Consider the following 12,298-nt stretch of genomic DNA (forward strand, 5'->3'; position numbering starts at 1 on the left):
TTTTGATTCATAAAACAAAACTGTAATGAAATCATGAAATGAATCTAGAAAGTAATAAATTGGAGAATATTTTAGCAATGGTTAATTCATGAGCAATTTAATTTTGGCTTATTTTTTATAGTATGTCAAAGTTAATTCACGGGGCACAAATAAGCACGAATTAATCTATTTTTTAATGAAATAAGTTACAAAAAATTAAAAATAAGTGATTATTCAATAAATTAATTTAAAATTAGCTACAGCGTATAAAAAATAATTTAAAATTAGGGAGATGCCCTGACCATTATGTCACGTATAATGGTTTAATAATTAAGATATAGTTAGATTATATTGACTAATTTATGAAAGAAATATCCTTATTGTGAAATTATTAGCATACTTATATGATATGAGTACCAATTCAATGACAAACTTGATATGTGGTATACGAAATTCGTTACCCATACACGGAAATAATAAGTACATGTAATATTAAAGTAGAAACTATTATCCTTTTCTGCTTTAACAAAGTCATGTTATTAAATGGAATAATTGTTTGAAGCTGACTCGAAAAGCATTAAAATATTTTATCAAGAATGAGAGTGCTAGGATCGTAAAGCAATGAAGGCCGAATATTCATCTAGTTTGTTGCTTCCTTTTTTCTTAACGGATAGTGGTAAGCACTTAGTCACTACTCACTACTTCATTGCCAAATTCTAATTATAGGCAGTTGTAGGAAAGAGTAAGCATTCTCTAAACATTTTAGAAGTTTTATATTCAATAACATGAATTTGCTACTAAAATATTTTTATTCTTGAATGGAAAAGCAAATGATTTAGTTTTATTAATGAACATCGGTTAAGTTATCAGGAAATGATTTATCTTTTTTAACGCACGTGAAACTATTCTAGGGGTCTGTTTGTGAATTGAACTTTGGAGGGGAAGATAAATGAATATTCAAGAGACATGAAATATACTTATGAGACAATTCTAAATTCTTATCTTTTCATTATTTCCCCTCCAAAACTCAACTGATTTTATAGAAAGGAGTCAGGGAAGTAATGTGTTCATCCTAAATGTTCAAATAATAGAACTCTGCAACTTGAAAAAAGTTGGATTTCTGATTCTGGTGACCAAAAAGGGAAATAATATGATTTGGCAGAAGATCCAAGAAGCATTGAGCTAATACTTGATTCTTCATCATAATTGTACTGTCCATACTATTTTCACTACAATAGTTGGGAAAAATATTAGCTAAGTTAATGACAATTAGTTGATATTATGAACATGAATTAAACTACAAAGAATTTAACTTTCCACTGAATAATTCAAAATCTTCAGTCTAATAAAAATGGGGTAAAAGAGTATGAACATACAACTCAAAAAAATACTAAATCAAAAAGTTGGTGTAGTGCAGTCTTTAGTTGTAATCCTTACTTTCTTAGCACTCCCTCTTTACAATATCCCTTCTTCCACACTCAAAAAATTAAATTAGACTAAAAATTTAATAAAATGAATGACAAAAGAATGCTAATTTTGTTAGGTATAGGTATACTTTGTAAGAATATGATGGAAATAATGTTAATTAATGGTACCTAGCTTCATTAGGATGTTTGAACTATTTGCTACTCTACCATTATGTTTAAAGTTCAGAAACTCTTCTGTAGAAAAGAACATAGGCAGCTCCTGACTTGATCTTCTCCTTGCTTATCGGATGAACATGGCTATCATCGAAGTCGTACCATTGATCGCCACCGTGCTACATGAATACATGAAATGCAAGAGCATAAAACAATGAGGGTGAACATTAATTGCAGAAAACAATGTAACTACTCAAAACAAAAACCATGCATGGTTTCATAATGATGATAGTAATGTCTCAACTAAATAAGATCAAGTTTTCATAATCCGTGAAATTTGCATAACAAGCCAATCGATATAGATAATTGACTTTAATGGATCTTATTATGTCCCACGAGTATAAAGCCCTTACTCGAAACACAACTTAGACAACTTATCACGCAATAATCAGAAGCATTTTAGAGTGCTTTAACAGTTTTAAATGTTCTGCCAACTTTAGTTTGCTCTATGGGCAAAACTCCTTATAACCAAAACCATATGCTTAAAAACAAAAAATGAAGTATTTGGAATGACGAGTAGCACTTACATGGACAAATGCCGTATAATGACCACCTCCCATACTTCCATAATGGTTACTGATTGCGTAAAGCATGTAACGGTATGGTTTGTCATTCCCATAGGCAATATAACCTGACAAATCGAGATTATCTGCCGGGAAGTCAACATATGTCTCCAGCTTGTTCTTCATGAAGCGACTGTATTGAAACCTCTTAAGATGAATGACCAAAATCTCAGGAAGTCTCCAAAGATCTAACTTCTTACTAGCTTGACGATGTTTTTTACATCCGGGGCAGTACCTAACATTACAAAAAAAATAGCACCTTAGAAAATAGTAACTCTTCTAAACAAAATTCATCATTAGAACAGGAAGGCGGTAGTTTATATATTGATATTCTGATCTGTTAAGTGTTAACTTATCTGAAAATAAAACTGAAACAGGAAAGAAAATCATTACAAAACAAGATTCTACCCCTGATCAGTAATTACTAAATCACTAATAAGAATGTCACACAGAATAGGTGAAAAATTAGAGTCTATACTTGGTAATGCAGTATCCAATTCCAACCTGGGAAAAGGATATAATCTAATGATAGTTGTAGTGAAGAGCGATGATGATAATACTGAACTTCATAGATAGTATGAGCTCAATATGAAAGCTAAGTTAATGTGCATTGACTGGTTACAAACTAAAATTATATGCATGCTAAAGCTTAAATGTGTAGCAATCTAGTATAGATTCTCTACCAGATAGAACAGGGTGAAATGCACACCAATCAAAAAGATTTTGCCTAATTTTGCAATGGAAACTAACCACATGTCATCTGGTCCAAGAGGTTCCTCTTGCAAGAATGCTTCGAGACACTTGTATAGTGAAACTGGCTCTTGAGGTTTTTTTGTGAAAAAGCTATACTTGAAAACCTCAGGCAATGAATTAAAAAGGCGAGTGTCATATTGTTGAATCTGTTTATCTGACCAATCTACTAGCACATGCAGCAGCTTTAACTCTCCATTTATTGCAAGTGGTTCGTTCAGTAATATCTTGGAATCCTTGACTGTCCCCTTTTCATCTGTTATGTAAAACTCCATTCCTCCATCTGAAGGAGAATCTGACCCATTCACATTTGGACTTAAACTAGGAGGTCTAGTCCCCTCCGATTTTGCAATTTCCTCAGTTTTCTTAGATACATCAAAATCTCCTAATGTTTCTTCAGTTTTCTTAGATACATCAAAATCTAATAATGTTTCTTCAGTTTTCTTAGATACATCAAAATCTCCTAACGTTTCTTCAGTTGAAATTTGAAATGGACTGAGCAGCTTTAGATAGAGATTGCGGAGATCAAATCCATCTGTAATATTGGAAAGCCTTGCTACAATAGGAATTCCAAATGCTTTCCAATTTGGAGTTAATTTTCCATGGACGTACTGCCTGGCAATACAAATATCAAAAGCTAAATTTCTATGAAGGAAACCACAAGTGAACAATAATAAGTCAAGCATAGCATGCATGTGAACAAAAAAATTTTAAATGTGGTGGTTAGTAATAATTTTTTTGTAGAGGTGGTGAACAAGCTGATACAACAACAACAAAACACAAGCCTTAATCTCACTAGGTGGGGTCGGCTACATGGATTGGACGACGCCATAATGCTTTACCATAAATCATGTTGATTGACAAAGCGCTGATCTCTAAGTCTGTCGTAAACATTTCGCCATGTTTTTTCTTAGCATCCGTCTTCCTCTAGGAATTGGTCTCCTCCACACATCTCCAAACCACATGAGGCACGATTCTACCATTTTTCTACAAAGGAGCTACTCCAACTTTCTCTCTAATGCATTCATTTCTAATCTTATCTTGTCTAATATGTCCACTAATCCATGATATAATGCAAGATTCTCATCTTTGCTACATGGAGTTTCTTCTCTTTTTGACATTGTACCGCCCAACATTCAGTCCTATATAACAAGCTAATAGCAAAGGAAACTCAAATCTGTCACAATGTAGGAAATTTTAAACAATACCATTATGCCTAGCAGCATGCACTTCCCCACCCCCTTTTCTTACTGAATCCTAGCAGTATGATCTATAGTCATGGGAGAAGGGAAAATAAGGTAGTTGTCAGCCTGCACATGATTGCATATCATTGTATTCTTCTAAAAGGCTTCATATTTCAGACATGGCCTTCAATGTCAAGTGAGACTTAGTGGCAAATTTGGCAAGTAGCATATACACGATAGAGAAATTGAAAACTGAAATATCATGAAGTTGTCACTGCAACAAGCAACTTATCAACTGATTAGGTGATTGAAATGGTGCAGAAAGGATTGTTGGTTAGGGAGTTAAAAAATTCAGAAGAAACAAAACCAAGTACGAATGATATTTTAAAATCTGCTAAATTAAATGCATTCACCCAGAGGGTTTTTTTTCAATACCTAATCCCTACCTGATTTTGACCATAGAAAATGCAATTCCCAGATTGCTCAAGAATCAAGAGACAGAGAAATGATACAACTCGGTTGACTGAAAGCATGATGTCCCTTTAGGTATGAATTACCAAATCCAGATAACAGGTTGACGTAATTTTAAAAACAATAAAAAATAAAAACAAAAGACAAGCTATGAGACTAACAACTCACCCAAAAAAATAGGTCTTGATCAATTTAAATAACTTGGTTGGTGTCCAAATCAATGACTTTAAAAAAAATATTGGTAGCAATTGTTCAAAACAGTGATTAACCAGCGTGTTTGGGGTATTTTCTGCGCTGCAGTTGTATATGTTTCCAGTTTCCCTGTGAAAAGGTTAGGGTGGACTAGTTTCCAGAAATTTGATTGTGATGCTAGCTAAAACAACTATCTTAGGGTATGACTAACTATAGAGTTCAATAGAAACAAGCTCATGTCACACCCCAACTCCAAATTTGTATAGCAAACAAGAAATGATCTGAAAAAAATCACTAATAAATTATCAAATGTATTAACTTACTCCTCCATCCGCTGATTCATAAAAACTACCAATGGAGCATCCCCATTATCTTTCTTAAATCGGTAAGCAATTAGTCTGTCAGCATCTCTGATTAATGACAATGAATCAGATGGATCTTCAAGAAATCGAATGATGCAGTTGTTGTATACCTGTGGCACAGTCCTAGCTTCAGAAATATAGTTTTTGACAGGATTGTTACATATCCACAAAGAAACTAGAAGGGAACTACCGGCCGATTCGAGTTTAAACTGAAAAGATATACCTCAGCCACTAATATAGTCTCATCAGCCCCCAAAGAACATGCAATGCTTAGTGCTCGAGTCAGATCTTGAAATCTTCCATTTTTGGGGACAGAAATGGTATATGGTGATATTTGACTATTTCCATCTATGTAACTATTAATAACAGTCAAGGTCATTGTTCGCATTGCTGTCGAAGGCAGAGGTAATGATAAGTACATGAATGGATCAAATGTCACAGAGACCTTTCTACATACAGGACAAACTAATGTTGATTTATATTGACCCTGCATAAAACAATCAACGTGATCCATAAGGCAAAAAGAGTTAATATTACAAAAACGGGGTAACTACTTGTCATGAACACAGCAAAAAGGAAGCTTCATCTCAGTTGAAAAAATAAAATATATAATGACCTAGCAGGTTTTATTATTATTCTAACTCTTTGTAATTAGGTGCTACCTGCTATCATGAATTTTAATATGTTTTAGACTCCGTCATTGGTCAAGAATAAAATATCGCAAAAAGGTCAAAATGACTATCACAAGGACATTTTAAAATGCCACATGACTTAATCTTTTATTTTGGAAAATCCAATGGTCATGATTCACTCCTCTCACCTCTCACAAAAAATAACTCCTCTCACTGCACACATGCACAAAGAAAGAAGCTAATTAATGTTTTTTAAAGCAATTCATATTTCTGAATTCACTACATATCTTTTAGATTATAGATACCACATGCGATAGTTTTGTAAATTCATAAATCCATGGCAGACAGACAAAAACATGTTACATATCCACAGTCCAAGCCATGGTTACATGGTTCACTCCTTTACCATATGTACTGCTTACCATGTATTGGGTTCATCATAAAGAAAGTCTTGCGGTAGTAATATAAAATATGAGGAACCAGATATCAGGTGCCTATGGTCCAATCAATGGAATCACCAGTTTGAACTATTTTAGTAATTGTCTAATGTCTATAGTACAATTGTAAATTAGAGACATTATAAATGTGCCAAAGAAGTCTATAACTATTTACTTTATAACCACCATAAAACTACTCTATCTGGTCCTTATTATAAGACACTTCCAACTAAATTGCACATACCAATAAAAGTAGTTACTTTTCTCGATTTTCAAGAAAAAAGATTATGAGATTACAATCTTACTATCATTTAATATTGCTCCTTAATTGATAGTCTTAATGGCAACAAGAAATATAGAGATAGTCAACGCGTTTAGTAGGGGCAAATGAGGAAAAGTGTTGCATAGAAAATGTAAAGTGTCTTATAAAAGGACCATCAAAACCTTCTAGAGGATAATTTGTAATAGGACCAGAGGGAGTATAAGGTTCTAAACATACATAAGTGATCAATCCTGCAATTGCAATAATGAGATGGATACATACTTGACAGAGATCAACAATTATAGAGTCATTGCGAGCAAGATGATTATGCCAATATTCATCAGCAACCTCTTCATCTGGTCGACCATCACCATCCTTGACTTCAGCATAAGGTTTGCGTTTAACACGATTCAGATCTTCGTGAAGTCCATCCAATAAAAAAGCAAGAAGCTCCTGCAGTTTTTTTAAAATGAAATACATCGTAGACAATGGAAGCGTGTCTGAGAAACGAGTCTTCTGAAGATAAGAACCTATGAAAAGATAGAATGAAGGAGCTAGATGCACTTACTTGGGAATCATGCTGATTAAATCCACTAAATTGAGGTGCAAATCTAGCAAGCTTTAATTTGAAAATTCTTGGTGCCACAGGACTCGCTCCAGGAACCCATAACTTCCTAAGTAAATCTCCAAATGCCGAAGCTATCTCACCCTGTCAAAGAAGCATATACCAAGTAAATAATAAAAAGATAAAGACATCTTATGCACAGACAGAAGTTCCCTGCAAGAGAATTTATAGAGATATGAAGCTAAAATGATAACATACATTCATGCCCAATGGGTTATCATGATTTATTTCTTTTCCATAATCATCAAGAAAATAATCAACAAGCTTTGGCGTGTGTGCTAAGCACTGGAGGGCACTGTTCATGAAGCAAGTATTTCCTAGGTTCTGTAATCCTGTTAATCCCAAGGAACCAGCTGCACCAGGACGTGAAGAGTAGGTCAAAGAATTGCCATTCATACTGCTAGAAGCACCATTCATCTTCATTGAAGCACTGCCGGAAAAGCTTCCTATCTCATCTTTCTTTCCTTCCTTACATCTCAATGAGTCTGACAACCCATAAACTTGCAACTCGAGAAAAATCTGTATATCATGCACAGTCATTAATATGGATTTTTTTTTTATGAAACATACTCAAGGACTCATAAATATTAACTACATGCCATAGTGAGACACAAATGACAAATTGACAAGTTATTGTACTTAAAAAATTCAAAGAAATAAAGATTATGATGAAAACTAACTTATGTCATTTGAAGCATACATAAAATGATAAAATACAAGAAACGAATGACTTCCAAAAAATTATGATTTTTGACCCAATGATCCAACACATGGTAAAGCAACAGCCACATAAAAATGCTTTTGCATCACCAAACCTAATATAAAGGGTCAATCCTGGACAAGGATTGACACCAAAGCAGGAAATCAACAGTACAAAATTTGCATCAAAAGTTATCAGTAAAGAACTTGTAAGAGAAGGGGAAAATCTTAAATGAGTAGCTTCTTTTATTTGTATATAATACTAAGAAAAAGGGCAGCCCAATGTACATGGGTCCTTCCTGGAGGGTGTAAATGTATGCAACCTTACCCCCACAGGTGGAGAGGTTGTTCCAAGGATTTGATCACATGACCTTCAAGTCGCAAAGCACCATCTTACCATTGCGCCAAGACTCAGCCTCTAACTAATATATAATTACATGTAAATAAACCCAAGCGGCATCGAACCCTAACACATCCATCTTGCACATCAAATGAACGACTGGCAGAAGTTTCTCGATCCAACACAATAAATGGCAATGTCATATTTCATTATAGCAATACCCATTGTTGAAGCAAAATATATGCACATAATTAAAGCTTCTCAAAGTTATTAATCATATGTAATGAATTAAATGAATGGACCACAGATAAAAAACAAAGGAAGAAGAAATACAAGAGAACCAGTGAGTTGTGAAATTACACTGTGGCAGATTGCTTATTAAATTATACCACAGCCCTAGGATCCAAAAAAAACCGTCCATTTTAATTAAAAATTATAAAACAATGACATTTACCTCTTCGGACTGCTTTTGAAAGTCAGTTGGGACCATGCTTTTGTCACTCGTAAAAAATAAGGTTGTTTGACCTGAAAAGTCCCAAATGCGTAACTGTGCAACAATGGGTAAGAAAATAATCAATTTTTTTAAGAATCAGTAGGATTTCTAAAAAAGTACATTTTTAGTTATTTGGAGAGGAGAACCAGATATAGATCATTATATTACCATCTCTGTGTCCACACAGAATATTTTGCAGGACCTTTTAAAGAGCTCAACTGCATTGTCCTAGAAAGAAGGGGAAAACGGGAATACCAATTAGGATCTGAAACATCTTCCATCTCAAATCAATCAAAATAATTGTAAAACAAAAAATGATGAAACACATTCATTGTGTATATATAAGCATTCCATGGAAAATATAATAACAAAAACTGACAAAAAAATGAGGATGGTTAATCCAAATGCTTTACTTATTGAACAACAGCAATGCTAAAGAGAATTAAAGAAATACCTTTTTGCTTATTCTTACTCCCAATGAATTAGTTTCTTTCTGAACAGAAAGCCTGAGTTGTAAAGGATAGACATCTGACATATCATCACTAGCTGAAAACCCTTTCTCATCCTTCGCAGCTTTTTTTGAATCACTATGCCTAGAGCAAATATCAAAACATGTGATAAAGAAGATATAACCAACTGAATATTCTGAATGTCAAAAAATTCATGAGTTGGATCTAAAATCATGAACAATCTTCAATGCTCAACATTAAAAACGAATCCTAGCAAAATATTCATAGCAATAAATACCTGATCCACTAAAAATGATAAACATACCATGATAGCATTCACTACTGGAAACTGTACATAAGTACGAAGGATAACTAGTATAATAAAACAGAGACACGATTACATCAGTTCTTCGCAACTAAAAGAATGCAGTAAGGTGATCACAAGTTATGCATCAATTTCACCAAATTATCTATCCATAATAATTATATTTGGAAACTGTTGGGATATGGGCTACCATAGCACCAGAAGATCTTCTTACATGGACTAAATGAGAAACCACAATAAGTGGACTTGACACCACATCTTGACCCAAAACCTTATGGCATAAGGTTTATTGGTCCATTCACTTATGTATTCCTCGCTTTGCTAATTTATTCTCGATATGGAACCTTACTTCACCCACCTATCTGTTAGAATAATTGGGTCTAACTCCACCCCAAAAGCTAGGGGATGCTTATATATGGCTTTTGGCTCATATTCTCAACTGATGTGGACTTCGACACTTACTACTAACAATCTCTCCATCAAGTGTGAGTCCTACAAAAGAGAACATGCTCCCTCGAATGAAACCCTTTCAAGTATTTGACAGTGTCACCAAGAGTCGGCCTTCGTGACAATCAGGTACATTGGTATTAATTTATTCAATTGATCATGTATTGGAATTAATTTCTTCAATTGACACAAATGAGGGTTGGTTCAGATGGTAAAGGTTGAAACACTCCGATTCCTGCTGCCAAAAATCCCCTTGGTAGACAACCTGCAACCACTCATTGAGGCCTACGGCAATTTAGGCATTGAAATAGGGTAGACTCCCTGCTCCTTAACTTTTCTCCGCGAATATAATAAAAAGGGCTATCCATTTGTAATGAAGTATGTAGTTACAGAAAATTTGTCATTATAATTACAGTTTATCTGCTTACCTCACCGATATAGTCATCAATAATGCAAGCACCTAAGATAAACTCTCAAAGGCTTTTAAACTTACACTCCCAACGAAATGCACTTCAATTATTGTTTAACATACAAAGTAAGACTGTTGTTCTCATCAAAACAGAGACAGCCTCATCAAAAATAATAAATAAAAAGGGCGGCCTAGTGTTGAGGCTCCCACAGAATGAGGTGTGGGGAGGGTAGATGTTTGTAACCTTACCTGGCAAGCTAAGAGGCTTTTTCCAGGATTTAAACTCATGACCTCTTTTACCGTTGCATTGAGGCTCACCCTCTTCATAAAAAAATAAGACTGCTGTCTCGTAGCAATCAAGTTAGGATCTTTAATGGACACAAAACGTAACTGAACTTCAGACTGATTACATATACTATTTCACCCATTATCAAGTAAAAAACCTTATTTGAACAGATATTTAATGGAATCATGTGCTTAATTTTGAGTATATATAACTAGTTTGCCACATAAACAGAAATCAATGAAGCCTGAATATCGAAGACTTGAAATTGTATGTCACTTTGTCTTCCACTAAAAACATGGTGATGTAAGACAATTATTAAATATGTCATAATCATGAAGACCACATACAAGTGAGCTAAAACTGAAGACAATTAAAAAACTGTACCAAAAATTATGAAAACCACAATAGATGCCAAAAAATTGCATCAAAGAACATTCTAACTAAAACCTCATACAGATACAGTTTACTACTACCATCATTGTCCATGCTCAATTTACATAAAAAAATCAAAAACCACTCACCATTTCAGTGCCTGCAACCACATTTCGCCAGAAACCAAAGCAAAGTCTCGGCCAGATACACCAACTTCGCCATTTTCGCCATTGTTGGGCAAATCCTTCTCTCTCCTCAGATTGAACACAATATCTGAGCTAAAAATGTTATTGATGATCTTCATAGGACCCGTCGAACCTGGCAAAGCCATATACAAAATCCCCTTCGTCTCATCCGAATCTGCAGGCACTGAATCCTGCGCATCCTTCCACCAACTAAATTACACATAAATCATTCATCAAACACTATTCATATATTGAATCAACATGCGCTTCCCACCCCTCCCCTTAAAAAAACGATTGCCTATTAAAAAAATTATCCATACATTGAATCAAAATGCTCCACACAATGCAGATCACAGAAAATCAAAATCCAAAACACAAATCAACATTACAAACAAATGGGCACGCAGCAAATGCATAAAAGGGGTGATTTTTAGCATCAGAAATTGATGGGTCGGTTTGTCATAATTGATTTGAGAAATTGGGAATGAAAGAGAAACGAAAGTTGAAAATGGGGTTTTTGTAGAAAAAGAAGAGTGACCTGTGAGGAACCAAATAGACTTGTTGGTCGTTAGGAGGTTGAGTGTTGTTATTGTTGTTGGGAAAATCTTCAGATACAGAAGAATCCATTGTAGAGAGAGAAATGAAATTTAGGAAATGCAGATCATTATTATTTCTTCTTCGGGGTGGATTTGCAGAGAAACGAGTGGGGGAAGGATACTGGGACCATTTAATATTTATATTATTTATCAACAAAAGAATATATATCTATATGAGTTTTATATATTAATATTATTGATTATGTATAAAAAAATTTTTACAGAGGTTACATTCTTATTATTTATTTGAGTATCATGACATTGACACATGGTCACATGTGGAACAAAATATGAGAATTTTGTGATACCTTCGTCTTGCCATTGTATTGAGATTTTACCATAAATCAAAACGGTTGGTTCGTTTTTTTAGGTTTTATTTTTGAAGTACTTTCACACCTTTGAGGATCGAAACTAATGTTTTTCAATATAACCCCTAAAATTATTCATAATTCACTCCAGTACTATTCGTGAGAATATGCTGAAATTCTTAATGACTTATTCCTTGGAATATTCTTTAATCCTTATTATTATTTTTTAAAATAAATACGAATGTAAAATTAAAAATCAGATGAAATTGAGGAAAAGCATAAAGGAGCTAGG

General features: G+C 34.1%; 1 protein-coding gene across 2 annotated transcripts; it reads right to left on the minus strand.

The window, feature by feature from the left end:
* On the minus strand, positions 1,285–11,827 carry LOC109325278 (ubiquitin carboxyl-terminal hydrolase 8-like). Of its 2 annotated transcripts, XM_019557552.1 has the most exons (15): positions 11,641–11,827; positions 11,067–11,312; positions 9,084–9,222; positions 8,798–8,857; positions 8,591–8,683; positions 7,296–7,616; positions 7,041–7,181; positions 6,755–6,925; positions 5,365–5,628; positions 5,103–5,251; positions 4,756–4,908; positions 3,413–3,547; positions 2,933–3,334; positions 2,147–2,417; positions 1,285–1,738 (listed from the first exon to the last, which is right to left on the minus strand). In XM_019557552.1, the coding sequence occupies exons 1-15, from the start codon at positions 11,727–11,729 to the stop codon at positions 1,622–1,624; spliced, it is 2,751 nt and encodes a 916-aa protein (XP_019413097.1). In that variant the 5' UTR covers positions 11,730–11,827; the 3' UTR covers positions 1,285–1,621. The 2 variants fall into 2 exon arrangements, with proteins under 2 accessions (XP_019413097.1, XP_019413098.1); XM_019557553.1 differs by lacking the exon at positions 4,756–4,908 and having other exon boundaries at positions 2,933–3,547.

Source organism: Lupinus angustifolius, chromosome LG13 (genome assembly GCF_001865875.1).
Source record: "Lupinus angustifolius cultivar Tanjil chromosome LG13, LupAngTanjil_v1.0, whole genome shotgun sequence".
In the NCBI taxonomy this organism is placed as follows: Eukaryota; Viridiplantae; Streptophyta; class Magnoliopsida; order Fabales; family Fabaceae; genus Lupinus; species Lupinus angustifolius.

What these genes read in the sequence shown, in the direction of transcription:
- LOC109325278 (XM_019557552.1), bottom strand. Translation starts at nt 11,729, where the DNA reads ATGGATTCTTCTGTATCTGAAGATTTTCCCAACAACAATAACAACACT. An exon ending in TGGTTGCAGGCACTGAAATG is followed by an intron (nt 9,223 to 11,066) that starts GTGAGTGGTTTT and finishes TATTTGCTCTAG; the next exon opens with GCATAGTGATTCAAAAAAAG. An exon ending in CTTGGACCAGATGACATGTG is followed by an intron (nt 2,418 to 2,932) that starts GTTAGTTTCCAT and finishes TTGTAATGTTAG; the next exon opens with GTACTGCCCCGGATGTAAAA.